The 26,359-nt window shown below is 58.4% G+C and overlaps 1 protein-coding gene across 7 annotated transcripts; it reads left to right on the forward strand.

Moving 5' to 3' along the window:
* Positions 1-670: 670 nt before the first annotated feature.
* Positions 671-25,910, forward strand: LOC102462087 (alpha-1,6-mannosyl-glycoprotein 4-beta-N-acetylglucosaminyltransferase-like). 7 transcript variants are annotated; one of them, XM_075909884.2, is made up of 5 exons: positions 3,078-3,214; positions 8,350-8,527; positions 16,155-16,315; positions 16,834-16,981; positions 23,947-25,910. In XM_075909884.2, exons 3-5 carry the CDS (start codon positions 16,175-16,177, stop codon positions 25,089-25,091), a joined length of 1,434 nt encoding a protein of 477 aa, XP_075765999.2. In that variant the 5' UTR covers positions 3,078-3,214; positions 8,350-8,527; positions 16,155-16,174; the 3' UTR covers positions 25,092-25,910. The 7 variants fall into 7 exon arrangements, with proteins under 7 accessions (XP_075765998.2, XP_075765999.2, XP_075766001.2 ...); XM_075909886.2 differs by having other exon boundaries at positions 16,162-16,315; XM_089773593.1 differs by lacking the exon at positions 3,078-3,214 and adding an exon at positions 3,240-4,089.
* Positions 25,911-26,359: the final 449 nt, after the last annotated feature.

Raw genomic sequence — 26,359 nt, forward strand, 5'->3', positions numbered from 1 at the left:
CCCCCCGGGTGTAGCTACCTCCTAACAAGTCTCCTCCCTCGCTGCGCGCTCACAGCTCTCTATGCCCGCCCACGGGGCTGGCAGCCCCCGATGCTGAAAGCCCAAGGCTAGCAGAGGGGTGTCCTGCGGACGGGGCGAGAGCCAGAGGAACCAGCTTCTGCCCAGCAGCCCCGTGGTCTGCCCTACTCCCCTTAGGGCTGCCCCTGTGGAAACCTCCGTGGCAGCCAGGGTGAGATAAAGGCTGTTGCAAAATTGCATTGGTGCTTCACCAGCAACTGTTTCCTGGGAGTGTGAAAGTCCAAAGGCAGCGAAGTCTGGTGGCTGGGGAGCAGGGTGGAGTGGAGGGGGAGATGGAGGAGGGAAGGAGGGGCAGAGGTGGAGGTGAGGCAAGCAGGGTTCTTTGGGGAGGAGAGGACAGATGAGGCTGGAAGGGGGGATGAGGGGCTCCTGGGAATTCCTATACTATAGGAGACTGTGGTGATTTGGGGGTGCAGTGGGTGGGGGAGCTGTGCAGTGAGAAGGGGTCAATGGGCATGGGCCCTGCAGTGATTTGTGGGTGCAGCGGGGGGCTGTGCAGTGGGCGGGGGCCATGCAGTAAGATGGGGATGCAGCAGGTGGTGGTGCTGTGCAGTGAGAGGGTGCAGCAAGCAGGGGCTATGGGTGAGATGGGGCTACAGTGGGGGGCTGTGCAGTGAGATGGAGTGCAGCGGGGGGCGAGTCGAGTGGACTGTCTGATAAGCAGTTGCTGATTGGCTAGTCGCCTAGTTGCGTACATCCCCGGCAACTAGGGCGATGTTCCCCAGGCTCTCGGCCCACCCACATGCCCTTGGTACCTGAGCGCCGTGCCTGGCACCGCGGTGTTTGCACACAAACAGAGCGTTGCCGTCGGCGATAAGAAACAATTGTGTAAGAGCTGGCCTGGCCGGCTGTGCCCACAATGCCAGCTACGCCCCTTCATGGCCTGAGCCGAGCATCATCTTCCACTCCTCAGGCTGCGCCCTTCTGCCGCGCTCCTCCTTTGGCCAGCCCCGCCGGCAGGCAGCTTTGGTCGCTGGCCCGGGGCCCGCCGGATCCAGCGACTCTCCGAGCCAGGTGTTCGGTCTCCTTGTCGCTGTGTAGACACGAATTCTGTTCTATCTGCTGCTCCCTCTGCTACCTTGTCCACCTGCCCCCCCAGCCACTTTCCCAAGGCCTGTTCAGCCAGCTCCTCCAAAAGTATTTAGGCTCCTAATTTCCACATAACCGATGGGAGCTAGGCACCTAAATCCCTTGGAGGACCCAGGCCTTTGTTCTTTCGTTCTCGTTGTCTCTCGACCTTCCTTCGGAGTTTAAAAGGACGGTGCCTTCTAGCGGTGGGCACTCTGCCTGAACACTGCGTTATTGACGGATTAGCGCAGGGTGTGGGAAGGACTCCCCGCTCCTTCGGAGCACGGGATGAGCTGTCGAGAGAAATGGGAATCTCTAACGGCAGGTTCAGCGCAGAAGAAATAGGAAGCAGAGTGGTAGGAGGGGATAACATCAAACAGCAGCGAGGGAAAATCAGACTTGCCCCTGTGGGGTGACTCTCCCTCTCTGGCCAAAAGCTGAATTGGGGCTCTGAGCAGGGTTCCCTGTAAGCTGAGCGCTTGGGTGGCCACACAGGAGAGATTCATGTGCTACCCAGCTGATTAGCAGAGTGCCCACAACCAGCAGCATGTTTCTACTGGTGGTGCACATGCCGTGGTGCATGTAACAAAATTTATTCTACACATGGATGTAAAAATTATAGGAACCCCTGGATGCTCCCCCCCGCCTCTCCCCCATGCCACCAGGGGACCTCTCTCATTCCCAAAAGCTCTGCCCAGGGTCCGGACTTTGCACTGTTGCCAGCACCGGAGCAGTGCCAGCTCCATCTGTCCCAGGGACTCTTCACCTGCCCTTTTAGGACAGGCCTTAAGGCAGGTCACCCGGAGGCAGGGGATCCAGGCAGGCGCTCAGTGATGGGACTGGGACTGGCGGGTGCAGAGACTAAGAGCAGCTGGATTCTGGCTCAGGATATAGCATACCCAAGGCATGCCCACGCGGAGTAGCAGCGCTGCAGGCCAGATTCGGCTCTGGCACAGCAGTGGGACGCCTCAGTGAAGTGAAATGATTCTGCCCCACTGAGAGCAGGAGCGGCCTCCCAGCTCTTTGGTAAGGCAGCGCGTTGTCCCTTTAAAGCGGAGACAGCCCCAGGAAACACCCCTCCCCACACCTCCTGTCCCTCCTGTAACCCGAGAGGGTGCCACATTGCAAAGGCCAAATGAGTTTGTTTAAACGCACCTGCCCGCAGGCTGCTTGGGGGAGAGACCTGGACTGGAGGTTTAATGGCCTCAGCGGCCCAGTTAGCTTCGCTCTCCAGCCTGCCAGGGCTGGGGCATTTTAGAGCTGCCGGGGAGACGTGACGCCCGTCTTCCTGCAGCTTTGGGCGATGTCAAGAGATGCTTCTGTGCCCTGCGGGGAGGGTCCCAAATCCAAGGAAAGGCAAAGCAGCACCGGTGCGGCGGGAGGGGATTGTGGGAACCACCTTTGGGTTTGGTTGGGAACTCGGAGCCGCGGCGGTTCCGTCAGATTCCGGTGACGCACATCACGCCCTGGCTTCGGGCCTCGCCCAGAGTGGGGATCTGTCCCTCTTCAACCCTGGGTAGCTGCTCCTGGGCAGACCTGTGCTTCCAGGGACCCTGCCTCCAGCTGCACTTCGCCCTGCCCTTACTGATAGATCATGACCCAGGCTTAGGGTTAGCTGTGGCCAGCCCGGGGGATGCTGCTAGCCGCGTGGAAGGCAGGTGCCCCATGCAGAGACCCGCCTGGGGGCTCTTCTGAGACCAGTGGGCCCCCGCCGCCCACAGAGTCCCATGTTTAGGACATGCGGGGGGGGGGGGTATGTCTGTGGCATGACCCGCCGGCCCGTGGGGGAGCAGCGGCCGGGCTCCTGTGGAGAGATGTGCAAGGCCCGCGCTGCCGGGGGCTGTCCAGGCACTGGGGAGTAGATGCAGCGCTGCGCAGGCTATGGCAGGCACACGAGCCGTGCGTTCGGCTTCCATCCGGCACTGAATGCAGAATGCCTCCCTCCCCCTCCCCGGGAGACTGCATTCAGGAAGTTCCAACCCACCCAACGGCAGGACAGGCGACTGCTCCGGAGCTGAGCGCAGTTTAAAGCTGGACGAGCCCGAGAGCGGCAGCAGAAAATTTCCGGGTGAGTCAAAATTTCCAGCAGTGGCAGAGCGAGGCCCCTGCCGGGCGGTGACCAGGTGCCACTAGGGGCTGGCACGGGTGGGTGTGAGCAGCCAGCCCCCTTGCACTTTGATTTCTGGCCTTGGCGGAGCCCGGGCAGGTCACAGCTGAGCAGCAGCAGAGTGGGCGCCTGCACGGCCCCCAGGAAAGGCGCTGCCGGGAGCCGAGTGGGGAGGAGCGCTGGCAGCACGGCCCCCTCCACGTGCTCTGGCACTGGGTGGGTGAGGCGGGGGGAGATTGCCCCGGCTCCTGTCTGAAGTGAGCCTGGCTCGGTAGCAGAGGATGCGGTCTTAGTTCCAGTTTGGCCTGGTAGGGCAGAGTTTTTAAGCGCACTCAGTGCCCTGAACTCAGAGGGCAGCTTGTCCAGGGAGCGCAGAGCCTGGTGGGAGCTCGTGGGGCAATTTGGCCCCAGTTGCAGTGCAGCTGAGCTGCCTGGAAAGCCTGTCTTGGCAGGGCAGGACATGCCCTGCCCTCCTGACATGCTGCTCCCGGCAGCCTGCCGACCGCTCCGCTCACCGGGCGCTGTCTGGTCCTTCCCCAGGCCTGGTGGCTGCTGCCCTCGTTGGGCTGGGGACAGGGGAGCCTGCGTGGCGGAAGCCCTAGCCCGACAGTTGTAGCTCTGAGGCTGGCCTCCTTTCACCAGCGGGGGCTGGAATAACCCGCCCCACGCGCAGCTCGCTGCGGTAGGCTGTGCCTGCAGGAAGAGCGTGCCAGCGAAGTGCCCTAGGCTACAGCTGGCCTGGGCGTCTCACCACAGCGCCCCACGGGCGAGAGTCGGCTGCCGTCGCTGGCCGATTGCAGGGAGCACCACCATCCCTCCCAGGCCCGTGTTTTCAGGTACGGGGCCCATCGGGGTGTCTGCCCCCGCCCTGGGAGAATCGCTCGCTGGTGCCTCTGGGATTGCCCCCGGCGCAGGGAGCGTAGCTGCTAACGCCAGGCCCACCCTGCCGCTTACTGCGGTGACAGCTGCCCCCGAGCGAGGGAAGTGACCCCGCCCAGGTGCAGGCAGCACTGTCGGCAGGAGAGCTGTCAATGGCAGAGCTCTGCCCCGCGGCGCTCGCAGGGGCCAGAGCCAAAGAACTGGGCTAAGGAGCCAAGACTTGGGTATGGGGGGGCTAGGAGACGGCTGTAGCTGGGCCTGTGCTCTGCAGGTCAGCACTGAGGGGCAGCGAGCGGGTGACCCTTTCCCCTACCGGTGGCTGCGAGCACAGAGCCTGATCCTGCCGGGGCTGATACTCTCTTGGCCTCCCCCCGGGTCCCTCTGCTGAGCTGCCCATGGCCTTTTCTGGAGCAAGGCTTGGCCAGCCCAGCCCCCACCCTTGCATACAAAGCTCTCGCTCCCCCAGGGCTAGCCCAGCGCCTGGATCTGTGCCCAGCACTCAGACGCTCCAGTGCGAGCCGGGAGCCAGGCTCTGGGTGGGCGTGTGCTGCATGGAAGCAGAGGCACTGGGCCTGGGAAAGCAAAGGGGCAGAGGAGCTCCGGCATTCAGCGCTTCCCTGCCCTGGGCGAGCTGGCTCAGCCAGACCACGTAAGTCCTTCCCGGCAGCCTCTCACGGGGCCCTAGCTAGGGGCGACGTGCTGCCAGGCTGTGAACCCCTTGCCGAGGGACCGGGCACGGTAGCATCGACTGGCCGCTAGGCCGGCAGGCCCAGCACCGGCTCTGCAGCCGGGCCTTGGCCGTGCTTTCCCCACGGATCCACGTCTGGCCGGATCCTGGGGCAGCCACGCCCTTGTTTGCTGGGGGAGGCGCAGGCTGCAGCAGCAGAGAGATGCTGAGCGTGCAAGGCACATGCTCCTTCGGTTGCCTTCTGGGGCAATGCCTGTGCTGAGCTCTCCGGCTTTCTCAGGCGGGATCTGGTAGATGGATGAGGAAGCCCGGGACAGAGAAGTTAAGTGACTTGCCCAAGGCTCCAAAGGGAGTCAGTGCCAATGCTGGGGTAAGCCTGCAGCCGTTCCCCTGCTCACCCCACTAACTCGCTCCTACACTCATCTCAGAAACCTCATCTGGGTGAAGGGAAGCCCTGCTTGCCAGAAACTGGTTCCCGCCTGGCCTGGCTTCCTTCCTGCAGCACAGCAGGTGCTGCTGCTCCGTTTCAAAGGCAGTAAGGAAATGGGAGGGAGCAGAGTTTGTGTCATTTCCTCCTGCTCTGGGGTGCGGGGGGGCAGCAGCCAGCTCTGGTGCCTTAGTGGCTGGGGGCCCTGGCAAATACCCACCTGCAATTCCCCCCAAACGCTGCTGCCCCACATCCCCTCCCCCCGCAGCCGGGCTCACTCCTGGTCCTGGCAGTCAAGGCCCCAAGCAGCCCCGCGTCTGCCTTTCTCTAGCTCCCCCACCCACCCACCTGCCACGTTTTCCCTGGTTTGCACTTCTATGCAACCTGGGCACTAGACTGCCCAGCACCACCTCCGGCGCCTTCCTCCTCTCGGGAGGCTCTTCTCCCGTGAGCCCTTCCTGTCCCTTGCCCCCTGCCAAGAGGCAGGAAATGATCCTCCCAGCCAGCCTTCAGATTGCATCCCTGCGTATTATCTCGCGGCCCAACCCCCTTTCCATGCCTTGCCTGTTACAAAGCATCGAGCAGGCCCGCAGCAGCCTGGCGGCTCACACCGAGATCTCGCGCTCCTTGTGGTGGGCAGCCCACTTCCTCAGATGAGTCAGGACCACTCGTCGCTTTAGAGGTGGAGACTAACGCGGCTGCCCCCGGGACTTCTGCCTGTTCCAATGTAAGTTCCTCCTCGTGGCAGGGTCCTCGTCTCCAACCCTGTCCGCCCGTGCCCAGGCCTCCATTGATGCTCCCTCCACAATACTCAACCCAGCAGCCTTTGCTTACTGGCCGTCTGCTAGCAGGGCCCCGCACAAGGGAGCTGTCGGGGCTGGCCCACGCCCCTGCTGACGGCTGGTGAGCAGGTCTTTTCCTGGCCCATATCCTCACAGGTGTTGTGCCCAACTGTGACGGCGCGTTGGGGTTTTCCCTTCTCCTGCACCCCCGTAGTGGCACGGACAGACTCCCCCAGCCAGTAGAATAGAGGGAGTTTATTGCTTCTCCGGGATACAGCACAGCACAGATGTCATCTGGTTACAGGAACTGGGGCTAGGAGGCCTCAGTGCCCCCCCCTTGAGATGGGGGGTGGCTGGGCCCTACAATCCCAGCCCCCTCCCTAGCTCCTTCTCCCCTGCTTCCCAGACAGAAACTCACTCACTCCCTTCCAGCCCTGCCCCCAGCCAGGGGCGGCATTCCCCCTTCCTTTGTTCCTCTCCCTGGGGGGTAGCTGGTAGAACTGGTACCTCCCTGTCCCATCAGCTACTCGGCTGGGCCGTGCTGCAGACAGCAGCCAATGGGGGTCACCCACAGCCCACTGCCCAGCATAGCAACCAGCAAGGTACCCCCACTACGTCACACCAACACCTATTGGTTTCAATGGGATTTAGGGGCCTAAATAGCACTGAGCATGTGGGTTGAAAGCGCCAGCCTCCCGCTGTGGTGTGCAGCGTGGGCCTTCTGTGGAACAGGCCCGACAACTCCCTCCCCACCACACCAGGAAAACCTCCCCTCAGGATTTCGAAATGGTCAGCGATAGGGACTCCCCTGGGGAATTGCTCCCGTGGCTGAATACTCTCCCCGGTGAAATGCCACGCCGACGCCAGCGCCAGCATGCAGCCCTGGGGTCCTGCCAGCCCGTCCGCTGCCAGCCCGAAGAGTCCCCTTAAATAATCAGTCCCCCAAGAAACCGCAGAGCTGAGGAGAGCTGGCCAGGGCCGTGCTCCAGTTCCCAGCTTGCCGCTGCATCTCAGAGACCACGGCTGGGCTGTCAGACAACCCTCCACCCACCCCGCCCTGGGCAGGGCAAGCGTCACTTAGCCAGACGGGGTCTGCCCACACCGGGGCCCAGCATCTCGTCTGTGTGTGGTGGTGGCACACAGGGTCAGAGTCGTGGTGACAAGTGCCGTGGATATGGGGGCTTTCGAATGGGGTTCCTTTGCCTGCTGGTTTTGGCCCAGCGGTTCCTGTGGGCTACGGCTCGGGTGACACCCTGGAACCTTTACCCGGTCTGAACACTTGGCTCTGGCCGTGCTACCTGTCCGCTTCCCGGGTGCGAGCGAGGTGCGACCGACCCCTGGTTGGCTGTCGGAGCCAGGCCCTCCCTGGGGTTGCGCAGCAGTAGCAGGCCTCCTGCAGGCTGTTTACGTAACCAGGCAGGTGGGTCCTGGCTGTCCTCGGTGTGGCTGTCTGTCCCAGAGTGCACTGCCCTGTATGCCGCTCCAGGTGCACGGCCGCCAGGTGCTCTTTGCCCAGCTGAGCCGCAGTGGGAGAGCTGCCCGCATTGCCTCACAGTGCCTGGCTCTGAACGCCGCCAGGCAGCGTTCAAGGTGCACAGACGCAACCCACGCGAGGGGGAGCTGTGGAAAGCCACCGGGCTCCTGGCCCAGGCCGGCTGACAGCGCCGTGGCTCGGTTACAAAACCATGGTGGGGCGGAGTGCTTGCCCGCCAGGGGATACGGACTGGCAGAGAATTGGTCTTCTGTGGCCAGGTGGATCACTTTCCCTGTGTCCTCCAGCCCTTTTAGCGTTCAAGTGCCATATGCACAAAAACACCATTGTGGAGCCAGCGAGCCGGCAACGCTCCTTAGCTACTGTGCGTATTTAAGCACCTTAAAGCACAGAAACATCCGCTCACTCAGAGGCTGCATGCTGGGCTGTGTCCACAGTGGGAGGATCCCCCGGGGTGGGTTCGTGCTTAGAGTTCAATCCATCCGCACAAAGTGTTCTTACAGGGGAGTTACGGTTGCTTAGCAGCACTTTGTATCCTTCCAGCGCAGGCGAGGAAAGTTGGCAGCCAAAGTCGCTCTGAAGAGCAAGAAAAATACTTGGCCGCCCGAGATAAAACCCAGGCCCTTATCACTCAGCGGTTTGTGCTGTGGCTTGCGCTGGCTCAGGCTGTTCTCAGCCCCCACGCTACCCCCACCGCGGCGTCTGCAGTAGGCACCAGGACATCTGGGGCAGCTGTTAATCAAATGACCCCAGGTTGGCCCCGCCGAGTTGACCCGGCCTCTGGCATGTGAGCGTTCCAGCTCAGCTGATTCTTCCTTTGAATTTCAGGGCACTTTGAGATGGCGCCTTTACAAAGAGATGCTGCCCCAGCCTGTGTCCCGAAGCCGGCTCCTGCTGGCTCGCCGTCACTGTCGCCTCGCTCCTGGTTTCGAGCTGCGCAGTGATCGGGGCTGAAGCGGGACGATGCTAGATGAGCTGAGGGACAGCCCCCTGCTATAAGCTGTGTGTGAGTACTGCCTCTGGTTTATCTCCCCTCGCCTGGGCACCAACGTGTGGCTGAAAGCACGTCGTCAAACCGGTGTGCGGGTGGTATCTTGGGAACCCCGTGGCCAGAGTACTACCCTAGCCTGGGTTCTCCACTGGCCTAGCGCTTTTCCAGCCAATCAGACGATGCATGTGGGTTTCAGTGCACTTTTACAAAATGGTTTCGGAGCAGAAAGCTCGGAGCAGACTGAACCGTGGCCCTGCCAGGGTGGCTCCATAAGAACATTCCTCCTTTTGCCCAAGCAAGTACCCCATGGCTCAGCTTCTCATGGGAAAATTCAGCCAGAGCTTTTTATTTTAAATCCACAACGTAACTAAAAAGGCAAGAGTGAACTTTCTCACACAACCCTGCCCCCTCCCTCCAGGACTCGAGAATCCCAGGGCTGGTAGAGACCTCAGGAGGCATCGAGTCCAGCCCCTGCCCAAAGCAGGACCAACCCAACTCAATCAACCCAGCCAGGGCTTGGTCAAGCCGGGACCTAAACACCTCTAGGGATGCAGATTCCACCCCTCCCTAGGGCGTTCCCAGGGCTTCCCCACCCGCCTAGGGAAATTCCATCCCCTCCCTAGGGGGTTCCCAGGGCTCCCCCACCCTCTTAGGGAGGCCCTAGGGGGTTCCCAGGGCTTCCCACCCTCCCAGGGAAATTCCATCCCCTCCCTAGGGGGTTCCCAGTGCTTCCCCACCCTCCCAGGGAAATAGTTTATCCTAATATCCAGCCTAGATCTCCCAGTCACTTGTGATTTTGACATGCTTTACCAAAGACTGTTTGGTCGTAGAAGGGACGGAGTCCCCTTCCTGCTGGGTGCTCCTGGAGGTTGTTTTCTTTGTTTCAACTATTTATTTCGGAAGCCTTCCCAATGTGATTTACAAACCCTTGCCTTGTAACTATCAGGAAGTCGGGCGCTTGGGCAGCTGCTCAGGAGAGATTCCAGCGCTGCCCTGCTGGTTGGCAGAGCACCCACTGGCGGGTTCTTTGTGTCTATTGGTGGTGCACATTGACACCTGCCTCAGTGCACATGCAAGTTTATTCCACATATGGATGAAAACAATTAGAGGGAACATTGGTCTCGACAGCTGTTAGCTTTTGTGTAAAGAGATGGCACAGGAATAGTCGGCGGAGCTTTGCAGAGACGGTTTTTCCACAACACACGCACTAAAACGCAGTGGCAGCAATGTGAAAATTGGGAAGCAGTGCGCGGCTAGGAAAAGGGAGCGGAAAGGTAGACGGGCGCCTGTGCCCCGTGGGGGCAGGGCTTGTGTTGCAGGTTTCCATTGTGTGTTTTTATTGCTCTGCCACCCACACTGCATCACCGTGCCAGCGGGGTGGTGGCATGGCCGGGTGTGGCCGGGGACCCGTCGGCGGGTGCTGTGAGTTTGTGCGCTCAGCAGGGGAGGCGAATTCCGCCTGTTGTTCACGTTTCACGTACTCTGGTTTTTCCATCCGTTGAGCCTGACACTCAGCCTAGGGGCGTTTTGCCATTGCCCTGTGGGCCAGGCATGGAATTCCCGATACTGGGTGGGTTTTATTCAAGGAAAAGTCCCTGAGCGAAAGCCTGGCCCCACTAACATTAATGGGGCTTTAGCTTGGCCCAGGATTCTGTGGGTGTGGGTAAAATGCATCCCTTGCTGCACGGAGCCGGAGTGCTCGCAGGAATCAGTGGCAACGAAGAGGAGCCATTTGAGTGGCTGTCACTAGGGACTGCTGCCGCCGCCTGTGCACATCCGTTCTCCCAAAGACCCCAGTGGGACTGGCGGTGCCGGCTGCCGTCGGGAGCCATCGCTGGGCCGGTAACGGGAGCATCTAAGGTGTGACTGTTCCATGGGCAAACCCAGATACCCAGAGGAACTGGTCCCTGGGCACCCTAAAGCTCCTGCTTTTGCAGAAGCACCTTCCCTCGGGGGCCGGAGAGGCAGATTCTGATCCCTGGGGGTGGCAGGCAGAGGCCGACCCACCCACGCCGGCTTTGCCCTCGCGAGTTCCAATAGCAATAGCAGTGAGGCTACGGCCGCATGCACCATACCAACTTGCCCAGACCCTGGGTGTGTACTGGAGGGACTGGCCCATGCTGCTGCGGTTTCACCGCGGTTGTACCCTGCTAGCTGGAGCAAAGCCAGCTCGGGCTCGCCGGCACACGGGACAGACCCTTGCTGGATTGGAAGCTTTGTCAGGCTTCTGTGGAAGGAATGGGAGCACTGGGGGAGTTTCCCTTGCCCGTGTGTATTAAGTAACAACCATCACAAGCTCTTTCCCTCCGCAGATTCCAAACCCCTCCAGAAATGCTACCCATTTTACAGGGGTGGGAACTGAGGCATGGCACTGTGATTTGTCAGGATCACCCAGCAGCAGAGCTGAGAATAAAACTCACATCTTCTAAGCCTCAGGCCAGTGCGCTAGCCATTAGGCAAAACTGCTGACACAAACAAACAGCAACTTTAAACAGTCTGGATATAAATCCCTTCCATTCCTGTCTAAGCAGACTCCACTTCCTTGGCACCTGTGATACCGCAGCCCCACTAGTTCCCCACTCGCCTAGAGCAATGTTTCTCAACTTTTTTTTTTTTTATAAAGTACCCCTTTAAAAAAATTATAAGTATCCCCAGTACCTACAGTTTTCAGACACACCATTTTTTTCTACCATTGCAACACGTTTGTTCAAACAACTTAATCATAGCCAGGCGGGCAATGAAATTTTGGGTGTAAAAAGTACCAAAATAAGAAAGTGCTGTAAAACTTAAAACAAAAATTCCGTTTTCTCCCAATTTCAGTGGTGCTGACGAACCCCCCCCGACTTCTCTTGAGTACCCCTAAGGGGGCTCGTACCACTGGTTGAGCACACTGGCCTAGAGGGTCTTCCAGGGTAGATGAGCCAAAATTCCTAACGGAAACCCCACCCCCTCACTCCATCAAAGTCATCCCCTCACTCCTTCCTGTGCCTTGGTTTCTCATCCCCTAATGCTCCTTGCCCTGCACAGCACGACGAGCGTAACGCAAGGAGCCTTTCCTGCCCAGCCTTTCAATAATACATGAGCCCTGTGAAACATCACACGCCTTTCGGCAGTCCGGAGAGCGGCAGCTGCGACGGGGTAGAGTCACGGACCCCAGCGGGCAGGAAGAGCCCTGGTTCCCCGGCAGACCCCCGAGGGCAGCGAGGGTTTGGGGACGCAGGGGATTCCTGGCGTGGTGGGTCAAGAGGACTCTGGTTAGGCGCTGCTGTCTGTGGCTCACCCCTGGCTGCCAGCCCTTGCTTAGCACTAAACAAGAAGTTCAGGAGTGATTATAAATGGGGCTAACTTGTTAGCTGAACCTGAAATTCAGGTTCCTGCCCTCCTGGCTGCCTGCAGGTTCCTGCCTGCCACTGGAGGGGAACAAGGTAAGTTGGATGCTTCTTCCTCTTGCGTGCCGATGTCCGGGTGCAGTGTTATTCACAGCGGTGGCAGACGGCAGAATGAGGAGCAATGGCCTCAAGTTGCAGTGGGGGAGGTCTAGGTTGGAGATTAGGAAAAACTATTTCCCTAGAGGGTGGGGAAGTGCTGGGATGGGTTCCCTAGGGAGGGGGTGGACTCTCCATCCCTCAAGGTTAAGTCCTGGCTTGACCAAGCCCTGGCTGGGATGATGGAGTTGGGGTTGGACTCCATGCCCCTGAGGTCTCTGCGGGTCCTCGTCTTGTATGACTCGAACGTCTAGGCTCTGTGACCAGAGGAGACCCTTTGGCTCTAGGGAATTGCAACCTGCCCTCCAGACATGGAGCTGGACATGCTTCCGCCACAGACATTCCCCCCTGCAAGGCTGCCCCATGGTCCTGGCGTGCAGAGGGGGTGCGGAGCCTGGCCTAGGGCCTTTCATTGAGCGGACAAAGGGGCAGGGGCAGCAGCTGGCTTAGCGCTGGGAAAGAGCGGCCAAGGGCGGTCAGCGTTCGTGGCCAGGGGTGCGGGAGAGCAGAGCTGGGTGTCCCGCCTCGGCCCCCGGAGCGGGATCCCCGCCCTGACGACGGGCAGGCCTTTGCGCTGGCCCGGCGGGTCTGGCACGGCTCCCCAGGCAGGCTTGGCAGGCTTAGCATCTTGCCAAAGAGCTCGGCTGGTCTCCAAGCTCCAGCTGAACGTGGCAAACCGGGGCAGCGTGTGGGCGCCAGCCCTGGGCCTGATTCCGGGGAGCTGAGCACCCGCAGGGCACTCCCTTGCACGTCCGCTGGGAGGGGGAGGCCAGGCCCAGCGTGTTCTGCCGGCGACGCAGGGCTGCAACAGAGCTGCCCTCACGTTGCAGGGTCCTGAGCTGGTGCTGGTGAGCCAGCCACATCTCCCACGCTTGCGCCCCCAGCTCAGCGGCCACGCAGCAGGGCCCCTCGCCCGCCCGCCCTGTGCCGTGGATCCGGAGAGACCCATTGGGAGGACGGGTCATTCTGTGCCCGGGAGTCACCTCAGCCGAGGCTGGCACAGGGAATCGTCTCCCACGGAGAAGCCCCCACCGAACTGCCCTTTGCCCAATAGCAGCTCACTCCCCGCCAGGCCAGCCCCTGTGTGGGGCCATCTTAGCAAGTTTCTCTGAGGACATGGGAAGAAATTGTCGGGGACGGGGGATCCACCGCAGCCTGTGGCAGAAGGTTCCAGGGTTAATCGCTCTCAGGCGCGATTCCAGACTGAAATCCCACCTGGCTCTTTTCACTAGCTGCCCTCTGCACCAGGGCTCTCAACGTTCATCTCCTGCCTCGTTCCCTCTGAGCTGCGGGCTGCAGAGCCGTCTAGTAAGCGCTGAACGGGGGCTCAGGGCTGCGGTAGGGAGAGGCACCTCTCCTCCATCATGCAACGGTGGGGGGAGACGCCTCTCTCTGCCACTCCAAGCTGGACCTGTCCCGGACCTGCCAGCGCCCGTCTCAGCCCAGCCCTCACAGACCCTCTGTGGCTGGGGGCCAGATGCCCCTTCCCACAGCAACCACCCAGTGTAGCCCGGACCTGCCACAGACATAGAGAGGCGCCCAGCCCTGCTGGAGCTGCCCTGGCCGTGGCGAGGCCCCTCTCAGCTGGTTTTCTAAAGGCCAGCGACTGCTCCCTGGAGCTGGAGAGTGGCTGGTGGCCTGCCGCCTTGTGCTGGAAGTGCTGTGCTCAGAGCAGATGGGTCTCTGGGGATGCCCCGGGACGCAGGGCAGGGGAGGGAGCTGCAGGAAGGTGAAAGGGTCGTATGGGAGTCCCTGGGGCTGCGCACTGGGCTGGGGAGGGAGGTTGTGGGAGCTGTATCCCTTGCCAGGCAGAGGAACAGGATTTTGCCGGAGTTCCTGGGTAATCCAGAAATAGTGCCCTGAAGGGAGGGCCTGAAACAGGCTTGGGGCCAGCCCAGTGCCTCCGAGGGGCTGTCCACGGCGCCGGAGAAACAACAGCCCCTGCAGCCACAGGCGAGGGAGCTCCAGGCCTCTGCTACTGCTTTCAAGCCAGAGAGAGCAACGGTCGCTGGGTGTGGGGCTGCAGGTGCAGCGCTACCGGCAAGCCAGGGCTGAGGGTGACTGCACCAGTCCTGCCAGGCTGTGTGCGGAGACACACCTCACGCGGTGGTACCGGCGGAGGCAGTTCCCTTCGTCCCACCAGGCAGGCGGGTGTCGGAAAGAGGGCAGGCTGAGGGGGGTAGGGTGTTTGCCTGAGCCGTTCCGTGTTGCCTACAAGGGGTGGGTTAGCGGGTGTAGCCTGGGGCCAGGCCATGCTCCAAGGGTAAAAGGAAAGCGAGAGAGGATCCAGAACCCCTCCTGCTACCCACCAGCACCTGACTGGGGGCAGGTTGGTCGGGAACTGCCCTAGCGGATTTCTTGCACCTTTCTCCACCGCTGCTGGTGCTGGGTGTTAGTGGAGCCAGGAGCTGGGCTGTTTGGAGCCTGGCACTGGGCAGCTTGGCAGTGCCTAGATCCTGGCTGCTGTCAGGCCCTGCCATTCACACCCGGTAGCCCCCGGAGCCTGGGGCTGGCGACCAGTGTTTGGTGTCCAAGGGCTTGCAGGCTGGGTTGGGCTCCTCATCAGCACCAGTGGCCAGAGAGGAGCTGAAACGCCCAGGGCTGACTCGGGCCCTGGACTCTGTGTGGGTGTGACAAGGAACAACACGCAGCCGCCACCCCGCTCCTCGCCCCAACCCTGGCAGCAGGCGCTTCAATGGCCTCTCCTGCTGCAGGCGCCACGGTGTCTGTGGCAGGGGCCCAGAGCCCTTCCCGAGGTGCACAGGAGCCACCAAAGACCAAACGTCTCGCCCAGCACCCAGGAAGCCGGGGGAGGTCAGAGCCACCCGGGCGGGGCACGCTCCTTTCACCGGAGCCTGCAGGCGCCACATTCCCACATGACACAGCCCCGGATTAGCAGCTCTGCCTTCCTGGCGGAGCCGTGAGCGGCCACGGTGCACTGCACACGCGGGGCTCTGCCGGCGCTCAGAGCTCTCCAGGCTACTGGCTGTTGTGACCATCTCCCACTCGGAGGTGGGGGTAGCAGGAGAACCAGAGATCCCCCCCAACCCGCTACAGAAGAGCGGATGGTGCCCCCTGCACCCCGGGCTAAGTGCTGTGTGCACCCTGGTGCTTATCATAGAACCATAGAGCTGGAAGAGACCTCAGGAGGCATCAAGTCCAGCCCCCTGCTCTAGGCAGGACCAATCCCAACTAAATCAACCCACCCAGGGCTGTGTCAAGCCGAGACTTAATCCCCTCTAGGGATGGAGGTGCAGCCCCAGCACAAGAAGGCCCGACAGTCTTTGCCCGTCCATATTACAAAGAAGCCAAGGGCGACCACGTCATGTGGCAGGCCGCACGATGGCAGAGCCGATGGTTAGCCCCCCAGCTACACGGCCTTTCTGGGGGGAGTACAGGGCAGACGCCCACAAGCTGGCTGCAACCAGCTAGTGCTAGTAACACCCCAGTGAAGACAGCCCCGTGCTGGTATCCGCACTGGGGACAGGAGCCCAGCGCAGGTCCAGGGTGGGCGCTTGGCCTGCTGGCCCATGCTGCACTGTTTGTGGCTCTTCCCTGCCCAGGCTGGATTCACAGCAGCCCAGCAAGCCAGCCGTTTGCTTCTTTGCTGTAGGCCCCCAGCTACCTGCGCCAGATCGGTGTGCTTCCTTAGCCTCTCTCCGACCGGCCCCTCACTGCCCGTGCCAGGCCTAGAACCCACGGCTCCGCATCCCCAGCAGCCTCTGCCTAGCCCAAGATCACGCAGACAGCTGGTCTCCCAAGTGCCAGCCCTAGCCACTGGGCCATCCCACCGTCACTGCCTGGGCTTAGCCACAGGGTCTGTCCTCCGCTCCTGCTCAGGGGCTGCTCTCTGGCTAGCTCAGCCTGTCCGTGGTGGTTTCCTCGCCGCCCCTGTAGATCCAGCAAACACCCCCTGCTCCCCTCCTGTGCAGCCCCAGCCGAGCGCTGTGCCGGTCCCGCCCCGTTGGGGCTGCCTGTCCTGGGACTGGGTGGGAGCCGCTCGGGAGCCCAGCTCTCTGCGCTGTGAGAGCCGAGGGGCTGGCTGGAGTCCTGCACGGCTCCCTGGGGCAGGCTGCCTCTGCATGGCCGGGCACGCCCCGCAGGGTGGGCAGCTCTGCTCCACACTGGGCCCCGACACGCTCGCCTCTCCTTCCAAGGAGCCAGGTGCCGCCCAGTGATGCCGCCTGGAGCTGGCTGCTGCCCACGGAGCCTGGCTGCCAAGAGATACTCCGCCAAGCGCTTTGTCTTCGCTGCCGTCACGCTCGGGCTTCTGCGGCTCCTCTGCCTCTGCCTGCAGCACCCCAAAGACCCGCAGGAGGTGAGTAGCAGGCTGGGCCGGGGGGCTCCGCTCCCCTGGGCTGGGCCGAGACCCCACCTGCCCCTCGGCCCCCTAGCTGCTGAGTCTGCCCCTGTCTCCAGCTCTCACTGGGGTCTGTGCCCCCTGGCCCTGCCCCAGGGCTACCCTGCATCCCTCCCCCGGCCCTGCCCCAGGGCTGCCCTGCATCCCTCCCCCGGCCCTGCCCCAGGGCTGCCCTGCATCCCTCCCCCGGCCCTGCCTCATGGCCTGGACACAGCCCCTTCCTCCGCAGTCCATGCTCCCCTCTTGTAAACCACCTCCCCCTGATTGGGGGCTCTCCTCCCTTGGCACCCGCGGGTGGGTCCGTCTGAGCAGGAGGGGATGGAGCTGCTCTCCCAGGGGAGTCTGTTCTCCAGCCAGTCCCTCCTGGGCGGGAGCTGACGCCTCGGGGGCTCCCCGGGCAGACACGGTGCACCGGCAGCCAGAGCCCGGGCGTGGGACACAGCCTGGCAGCTAACCTGGCTCTGCTCTGGCCCTAGGAGGAGGTGAGGCGCTGGGCTCAGGAAATGGTGCTGCAGCAGCTCCAGTCCAACAGGAGCCTGCGCGGCTTCCAGGCGCCGTGGAACTCCACCGCCACCCGGAACGTCTCCTATCGCTGCCTCGCCGGCTTCCCCCCAGCCAGGAAGAGTGAGTACCCCGGGGCCAGCCCGCTGGATCTGAAGAGAGATGGGCTGAGACCAGGGACCGGCTTGCTCCATTCAGGGAGCTGTCAGGGCCTGGGGCCGGTCCACAGGCCTGCTGTGCAGACACACTGGCCCGGAGACACCAGCCGTAGCAGGGCGGCTTTGGGAAGCAGGCTGGCCTGTTTGTGCCACTGCTCTATGGCACCCATACCAAACGGGGGCAGGGTGACTGGTTGGGCAGCAGGATCTGGAAGCGGGTCAAACTGCAGCGGAGCAGAGTCAGAGACAGTCTTCGGAAGCACTTCCTGCCTGGCGGCCCAGCAGCGCGCTGGGACAGAGGCCTAGGGAGGTGGGGAAGCTCCTTGCATGGAGGCTTTTGAAAGGAGGCTGGAGAGCGGCCGTCTGGGACGGGTCAGACACAACAAACTGGGCATCTTGGCAGGGGCTGGACCAGCTGGGACCTGTGGTCCTGCCTAGCTCTGTGCTTCTATGATGCATAGAATCCTAGACTCCTAGGGCGGGAAGAGACCTCAGGGGGCATCGAGTCCAGCCCCTGCCCAAAGCAGGACCAACCCAACTCAATCATCCCAGCCAGGGCTTGGTTAAGCTGGGACCCAAAAACCTCTAGGGATGGAGATTCCACCCCCTCCCCAGGGAACCCATCCCAGGGCTTCCCCACCCGCCTAGGGAAATAGTTTTTCCTAATATCCAACCTAGACCTCCCTCACTGCAACTTGAGCCCATTGCTCCTTGTTCTGCCATCTGTCACCACTGAGAACAGCCTCTCTCCCGCCTCTTTGGAACCCCCTTCAGGGTTATCTAAGCTGCTATCTAATCCCCCCCCCCTCACTCTTCTCTTCTGCAGACTAAATAAGCTCAAAGCCCCCTGCCTCTCCTCATAGGTCAAGTGCTCCAGCCCCCGAATCATTTTTGTTGCCCGACTTTTTCTAATGCATCCATATCCTTTCCGTAATGGGGTGCCCAGAACTGGACACAATACCCCAGATGTGGCCTCACCAGAGCCGAATAAAGAGGAATAATCACTTCTCTGGATCTGCTGGCAATGCTCCTCCTAATGCACCTAATATGCCATTAGCCTTCTTGGCTACAAGGGCCCACTGTTGACTCATATCCAGCTTCTCATCCACTGTAACCCCCAGGGCCTTTTCTGCAGAACTGCTGCTTAGCCAGTCGGTCCCCAGGCTGTAACAATGCTTGGGATTCTTCCGTCCCAAGGGCAGGACTCTGCACTTGTCCTTGTTGAACCTCATCAGATTTCTTTTGGCCCAGTCCTCCAATTTGTCTAAGTCACTCTGGACCCTATCCCTGCCCTCCAACGGATCAATAGAGCCCTGCATGGATGCCACATTTATATCCGCACCCTCATCAATATCTGCAAAAACGAGCTACAGATATCTGCATCCATATCCGCAGACGCGGATTCCCACGGCTACAAAGCAGCTATCTGGGGATTTGCAGGGCTCTGTGTACCTACCTCTCCCCCCGCCTTAGTGTCACCCACGATTCTATGCCCGTGTCCCTGCAAGAGTCTCGCTGGGTCCCACAGGCCTTGCCCAGGCGCTGCTCAAGTTCATGGCCTAGTGCAGACCTGGCAGTGGGCGTGGCCTTCCCCATGCTGCATATGGGAGGATGTGACCCCCACTTCTGGGTTTAAGGCAAACCACAGGGCAGACTCATGTAGGCATCGCCCCACCCCTCCCATTTAGGGGTTCCCTGCAACAGTTTCACTGGGCCCCCCAGAGCTCACCCAGGCAGCTGCGAATCACTGCATGGCTTTGCTGCAGAAGGGTCCCGAGTACACTGTCCACCGTGCCGTGCCAGGCCCACCTCCCCCTCGAGCTCTGGCAGCCAGCCGGCCGTCTGCACAGGCTCTGAGCCTTTCTCCAGAGCAGAGCTTAAGGGCTCTGCTCTCCTTGTCCTCTTCCCTTTGTAACTGCCACAGGTGCAGTGGGGCAGGGCCGAGAGGGCCCACCGGAGCGCCGTAACCCGTAACCCTGGCCCGCCCGGTTTGGGTTGGCTGCTCCAGCACAGCTGCCTTTGGCATGGCTGGCGTGATACTGCCACCCAGAGGGCAAAATATCCGGCACAAGGCCTGCAGGTCTGTGATTTGGAGAGGGCAATTCTTGCCGCTCCCCTGCCAAAGGGAGGCAGATCTTTCTCCATGCTCCTACTTAGGGAAGGGGCCAGTGGGAGAAGAGAGAGGAGACCCTGTTCTGTCTTGTGGGTTTGTGGAGAGATTTCTTTGAAGGCGGTACAATTCTCAGGGACAGCAATTTGGAGCTGCTGTGGGTGGGGTTGGGCCATCTGGAACCAAGAGCGATGGGAGCAATTTCACCCTGCTTAGCTAACATGCGGGTGGAGCCTTGCAGCGCCAGAGACCGGGTGGGACCCAGAAGGGGAATTAACAAGAAAACACAATAAATACGCCAGGGCTGGTAGACACACACACACGTTTCTCCCGAGATTACCAGCAAAAGTAAACAATTCGGCTGTGTCTAGACTGGCAAGTTTTTCCAGAAAATCATCTGCTTTTCCAGAAAAACTTGCCAGCTGTCTACACTGGCCGCTTGAATTTCCGCAAAAGCACTGACGATCTCATGTAAAATCATCAGTGCTTTTGCGGAAAAACTATGCTGCTCCCGTTTGGGCAAAAGTCTTTTTCCGGAAGACTTTTGCACAAAAGGGCCAGTGATCGGGGCTTTTTTGCGGAAAACCGCGTCTAGATTGGCCACGGACGCTTTTCCACAAAAAGTGCTTTTGCAGAAAAGCATCCTGCCAATCTAGACGCACTTTTCCGAAAATGCTTTTAACGGAAAACTTTTCTGTTAAAAGCATTTTTGGAAATTCATGCCAGTGTAGACGTAGCCTTCACGTTTACCAGTGTGCTAACTGTGAGACACACAGGCCGTAAGATATGTTCCCTGACTCCCAGCGCCTACAGGACAGAAAAGAGACACAAAGTTGGGGAAGGAAGTGTCCCCCCCTCCTCCCTTTTACAGTTGGGGAACTGAAGTCTGGAGAAATTAAGGGTCAGATTTTCAAGACATTGCCACATGCTGGGCACTGAGCATTCTATGAAGTTTTGGCTCTTCCGTAGGTACCTAAATAGAAGCTGCGTTTTGTTGAGAACTTGCTCCTACGTGGCATATCTCAGATTGAGGTGCCAGTAGAGGCGTTTTTTCAACAAATCGATAAATTAAACAGTGCTCACCCTCAAGTTCTGAAGGCACTCGGATATAATATTGCAGAACACTGACGGGCTGTGTAACCTGTCACATCAGCCTCTCCATCACATGGTAAGAAGAGAGGTAATGTCAAGCCAATTTTTTTTTAAAGCTGCTGAGGCAGTCCTGCCAACTCCAGATCAGTAACACTAACTTCAGTACCAGGCAAATTGGTTGAAATGATGGTAACGACAGAATTACCAGAGATATCGGTGAACACAAATGTTTGGTAAGAGTCATCCAAAGGGAGATCATGCCTCACCAGGCTATTAGAATTCTTTGAGGGGGTCACAATGACGATCCTGTACTTAGATTTCCAGAAAGCCTTTGACAAGGTCCCTCCCCAAAGGTTCTTAAGTGAGCTGACCTGGGATAAGAAGGAAGGCCTCTCATGGATGGATAATTGGTTAAAAGATGGGAAACAAAGGGAAGGAATAAATGGTCAGTTTTCAGAATGGAGAGAGGTAACTGGTAGTGTCTCGCAGGGGTCTATATGGGGACCAGTTCTGTTACCCGCACAAATTTCTCTCTCCCTTCCACACTGTAGGGACACACACCCTCACCCAGTTCCTAGGGCAACCCTGTTAATTTACACACCCACCGTACCCAATTCCTAGGGCTCAGGGCGCATCTTCCTGCGGGTTTTGCAGGATCTTTAGCCACTGAAAGAGCCTCACGCAGTAATATCCTTATCCTCTATGTATTGACAATTCCCAAACAAGCAGAATACACACGCTAAGCACACAGTGTCACACTCACCAGTCCGGATGCAGGTAGACTTCCCCTCTTGGCCAGGCAATAGCAGTCTCTCTGGTCTTAGGCTGTATCTCAGAAGTGATAGAAATGTAGCTGTGTTAGTCTGGTGTAGCTGAAGCAAAATACAGGACTATGTATCACTTTAAAGACTAACAAGATGGTTTATTAGGTGATGCGCTTTCGTGGGCCAGACCCACTTCCTCAGATCAAATAGTGGAAGAAAATAGTCACAACCATATATACCAAAGGATACAATTAAAAAAAATGAACACACATGAAAAGGACAAATCACATTTCAGAACAGAAGGGGGATGCGGGGGGGGGGGGGGGAGGAAGGAAGGTAAGTGTCTGTGAGTTAATGATATTAGAGGTGGGGAAAGTTAGATGTCTGTGAGCTAATGGTATTAGAGGTGATAATTGGGGAAGCTATCTTGGTAATGGGTAAGGTAGTTGGGGTCTTTGTTCAATCCCCCCGGAGAGTGTCGAATTTTAGCATGAATGCCAGTTCAGAGGATTCCCTTTCAAGTGCAGATGTAAAAGGTCTTTGTAGCAGAATGCAGATAGTTAAGTCGTTGAGACAGTGTCCTTTCTGGTTGAAATGGCAAGAAATAGTTTTTTCTTTGTGATCTTGTCTGATATCTGTTTTGTGGGCATTGATCCTTTGGCGAAGTGTCTGAGACGTTTGTCCAATGTACATAGCAGACGGACACTTTCGGCACATGATAGCATAGATTATATTTCTGGATGTGCAGGAATATGTGTTCTTGATCTTATAACTCACTTGGTTAGGTCCAATAATGGTATCAGCAGAATGAATATGTGGACAAAGCTGGCAACAGGGTTTGATCTGAGGAAGTGAGTCTGGCCCACGAAAGCTCATCATCTAATAAACCATCTTGTTAGTCTTTAAAGTGCTACATTGTCCTGCATTTTGTCTCAGAAGTGAGTTCTTCTTTTCAGGTCTTCCCCTTCCCCTGGTCTTCTTCCAGCCTTTTCTTCCTTCTGTTACTTCTAATCTTCTTCTTCTTGGACCCCAGTTTATATAATGAAACCTGAGTCTTGCTTAGCTAAAACCAATTAGTTTAGTATAATTTGACTAACCAATCATAACAAAATTACCTAAACAATCACACCCCACCACCTTCCTTGATTTACACCTAGCAAAATGAATTATACAGCAGACAGAAACAGTTACAAACCAGACAGAGATCGCACAGTAATGACAATGATCGTAGAATGAGGATTCCACAACATTCTCTGCTGAGAAGCAGTTTCTTGCCAGACAGAACGGTGTGACTTACGTTTTCTTTACCCCTCTTGAGATCTGTTTCTTTATCTGGTGACAGTGGGGGAGCGATCAGGGCAAAGTCACAGCCTGGTGTGACGCTTTTTAATACAATTGAGATGGAACTGTGAGGATGTGACTCCAGGCCTTGCAGCAATGGCTGCTGCTCTTCAGTCTAGCTGCAGAAGGCGGCTTTGGTTCAGGCCTAGCACAGGCCTTCCAACATGCCTCCAGAAAAGCCAGATTGTTACAGTTCTGGTCAACATATTCATACACAATCTGAAAAAGGGGGAAACAATGAGGAGGGAAAGTTTGCAAATGATACAAAATTACTCAAAAGAGTTAAACCCAAATAAAAAATGGGATCTAACTTAGCTGTTGCCACTCGAGAGAGAGAGATCTTGGAGTCACTATGCATAGCTTTCTGAAACAGCTGCTCGACATGCAGTGACAGTCAAAAATGCCACGATAGAAAATATCATGCCAGTCCTTAAATGCTGCATGCATTTCTGGGCGCTCCATCTCCAAAGAGATATATTAGAATGGAAAAAGTGCAGAGAAGGGCAACCAAATGATTAGGGTAGGGAACAGCTTCTGAACAATTAAACTGATGGAGAAGGGTTAGCTTAGAAAAGAGATGACCAAGGGAGGATACACTAAAGGTATGACTAGTATGGAGAAAGCAAGTGAAGAAGTGTAATGTCCCCTGCTTCAAATAACACAAGATCACCCAGTGAAATTAACAGGCGGCAGGATTAAAACAAACAAAAGGAAATATTTCTTCATTCCACACACAGCCAACCTGTGGAACTCCTTGCCAAGGGATGTTGTGAAGGCCAAAAGTATAACTGGGACCAAAAAAAGTTAGGCAAGTCCCATGGACGATAGGTTCTTCGGTGGCTATTAGCATGCTTTGGGTGTCCCCAGTGCAACCCATGCTCTGGGTATCCCGTGACCTCTGCCTGTCAGAACCTGGAACTGCATCACTCAATAATTTCACTCCCTCTGAAGCATGTGGCACCAGCTGTTGTTGGAAGACTGGATGCTGGGCTAGGTGGATCGTCAGTCTGACCCAGTCTGGCTGTTCCCATGTCCTTAAGACCTTCTACAGGCCACTTTCAAGCAGGGCGGATCCCACCCTGAGAGTAGGCAGGCCCTTTTCTCGGGGCTTCAGGCTTTATTTTTACCACACAGTGTTAATGGAGCACATCAGCCATCCCTGTCCCCTAACCTGGGATCTCCTGCAGGGACCTGCCCATTCCTTACAGAATGCCAACCTGGGGTCAGACCCGGCACCAGCACCTACCCAGGAGCCAGCCTGCTTCCCTGGAACCCAGGGCCTTCCTAGAAGTTCTCTTCAGCTGAGCCTCTTGCTGGCTTTGATAATTACTGGGTCCCTGGTGGAACGGTCTTGAGTGGGATAAAGTCGATCCATCAGACGTGAGCCCAGCCACCTTCTGAGACCTTCCTAGAGACAGTACAGGCTGTGAACCTGAGCTCATACACGTGGGCCTGCTATTGGCTTCTTAGGATAGCAGTCAGGCATGCACCCTCACCGGTATTCAGGTGCCCAACTCTCCTGGGTTCCAAAGGGAGTTAGGCACCTACATGCCACAAGGGGCTGGGCCTTACAGAGGTGTCAGTGGTGCTCACAGTCTGTCCTTTCCTCCCTCCCTGTTTCAGAGTTCCTCACGGTGGGGCTGTCGTCGGTCAAGCGGAAGCGAGGCAACTACCTCCTGTCCACACTGGGATCCATCTTCAAGCAGTCAACCCGCAAGGAGCTGAAGGAGATGGTGGTGGTGGTGCACCTGGCAGACCCGGACTTGGAGTGGAACGCCAGGATGGTGGGGGACATTACTGCGCAATTCGCTCCGCAGCTCCTTCGGGGCCAGCTGCTGGTTATCCATGCCCCTGAGGAGTTCTACCCGCCCCTGGAAGGCCTGAAGAGGAACTACAACGATGCCGAGGACCGAGTGCACTTCAGATCCAAGCAGAACGTGGACTACGCTTATCTCCTCAGCTTCGCGGCCAACCTCTCCTCCTACTACCTCATGATCGAGGACGACGTGCAGTGCTCCAAGTCCTTCTTCACCTCCATCCGGAAGGCTGTGGCGTCCCGGGAGGGCTCCTACTGGGTCATGCTGGAGTTCTCCAAGCTGGGCTACATTGGCAAGCTCTACCACTCCAGTGACCTGCCTCAGCTGGCCCAGTTCCTGCTGCTGTTCTACCAGGAAATGCCTTGTGACTGGCTGCTGGGGCACTTCCGCCTGCTGCTCACCCAGAAGGAGGTGATTCGCTTCAAGCCGTCCCTCTTCCAGCACATCGGCCTCTACTCCTCGTTCCAGGGGATGGCCAACCACCTGAAAGACGATGACTTTGAGGTAGACTCCTTGGACCTGCCTGACAACCCCCCGGCGTCGATGTTCACAGACATGGACGTCTTTGAGGACTACCTGCCCAGCAAGGCCTACAGCACGATGCCGGAGTACTTCTGGGGCAAAGCCCCGTCTGCCGGGAGACACTTCACCATCGTGTTCCACCAGCCGGCCCGTATTGCGCGGCTCCAGGTCCACACTGGCTCTGAGGCACGTCGCACCGACTACCTCCGCGCGGGGGCTGTCGAGCTGGGCAGCCGGCGTCTGGAGAGCGGCAAGGGCTGCTCTGCGTACACCCGCATCGGCACCTTTGAGAAGGGACAGTTTGAGCAGAGGGGCTTGGAGAGGAGCGTGGCCTCCGCTCCGGAGTGCGTGCGGATCCTCGTGACGGAGAGTCAGAGCGAATGGCTGATCATCCGCAGCATCAGCATCTGGACCCAACCAAGCAACTAAGCGAGGCACGGGGACAGAGGCGTGGCTGGTGACTCGCACGGCAGGGAGCTCACCTCTTCTCAGGGGCAGCCACGCCCGCGTAGAACCTGTGCGCACAGTGCGGAGGGCAGCTCCGTCCGTGGCAGCCCTTCTGCGGGGCTGGCCAATGGCTCGGCCCGTCTGGCCTGCCTTTCTCTCCAGGGGCCCGGACACCAGGCAGCTGGTGCTGTTCAAGTGTGAGCAGTTAGGGGGTGCCTGGGGCAATGGCAGTGAGGCCTAGCGGGGAAGGCAGGTGGGGCCGTGGCTGAGCAGTGGCGGGTTGGTGCCTTAGGGCAGGTAATGGGAGCTCAAGCAGCTATCTTGGAAATCTTGACTCAGGCGCCTACCGGCTCCCAGTGGAGCTGCGCTACCCACGACGGTTTAGAGCTGAACCACCGTCTCCCCCAGCCCAATAGCCAAACTCAGTATCCTGAATGCCGGGGGGGGTCCCACTCATGGGTTGAGGGGCAGGTTCTTGTCACTCACATTATTACAGCAGCACCTAGGGCCCCGGGCCCCGTTGTGCTCGGTGCTGTACAAACACAGAGCAGCAGACAGGACCTGACACACTAGACAAGCCCCCTCCTTGCTCCTGACTTCTTCAGAAACCAAATCAAGGCCCTAGAAGCAGGGCCCTGGGTGACCCCTGGCACCATGGAGCCAAATCTAGGGGCCAGAACTCCTCTCTTCTGCAGCAGTGTTAAGCTACTGTATCCAGCGATAGAGGGAAGCTGTAGCCTTCACAAGATTGGCTTAAATGCCACAAGATGTCTGCAAAATAATAAATATTTGTCACTTGTCTTCTGGCTGAGTTTTTAGGGTCACACAGGGGTCACATTTTAAAACTTTTCTCCCCCACCGGAAGGGTAAAAACCCTCTTAATGTCTGTTGTAAAAGCGAGCAGTGTCTCCTGTGTTCACGTGACTCCGGGAGCTGGAGCTTTCTGCAGGATATCAGCTGTCTCCACACAATAACACTGGGGGAACTGGCAACATAGGGTGTGTCTAGACGACATGGCTGCGTCAACGGAGCCATGTAGTCTAGACACACCCACAGGCTACGTCTACACTGGATGCAGATTAGCCAAGTCGGAATTGCAAATGCAGCGGGGATTTAAATTTTCCCCGCTGCATTTGCATGAACATGGCTGCCGCTTTTTTCCGGCTCGGGGCTTTGCCGGAAAAAAGCGCCAGTCTAGATGGGATCTTTCTGAAAATAAAGCCTTTCCCAAAAGATCCCTTATTCCTGAT

Source organism: Pelodiscus sinensis, chromosome 27, assembly GCF_052426305.1.
Source record: "Pelodiscus sinensis isolate ZL-2025 chromosome 27, ASM5242630v1, whole genome shotgun sequence".
In the NCBI taxonomy this organism is placed as follows: domain Eukaryota; kingdom Metazoa; phylum Chordata; order Testudines; family Trionychidae; genus Pelodiscus; species Pelodiscus sinensis.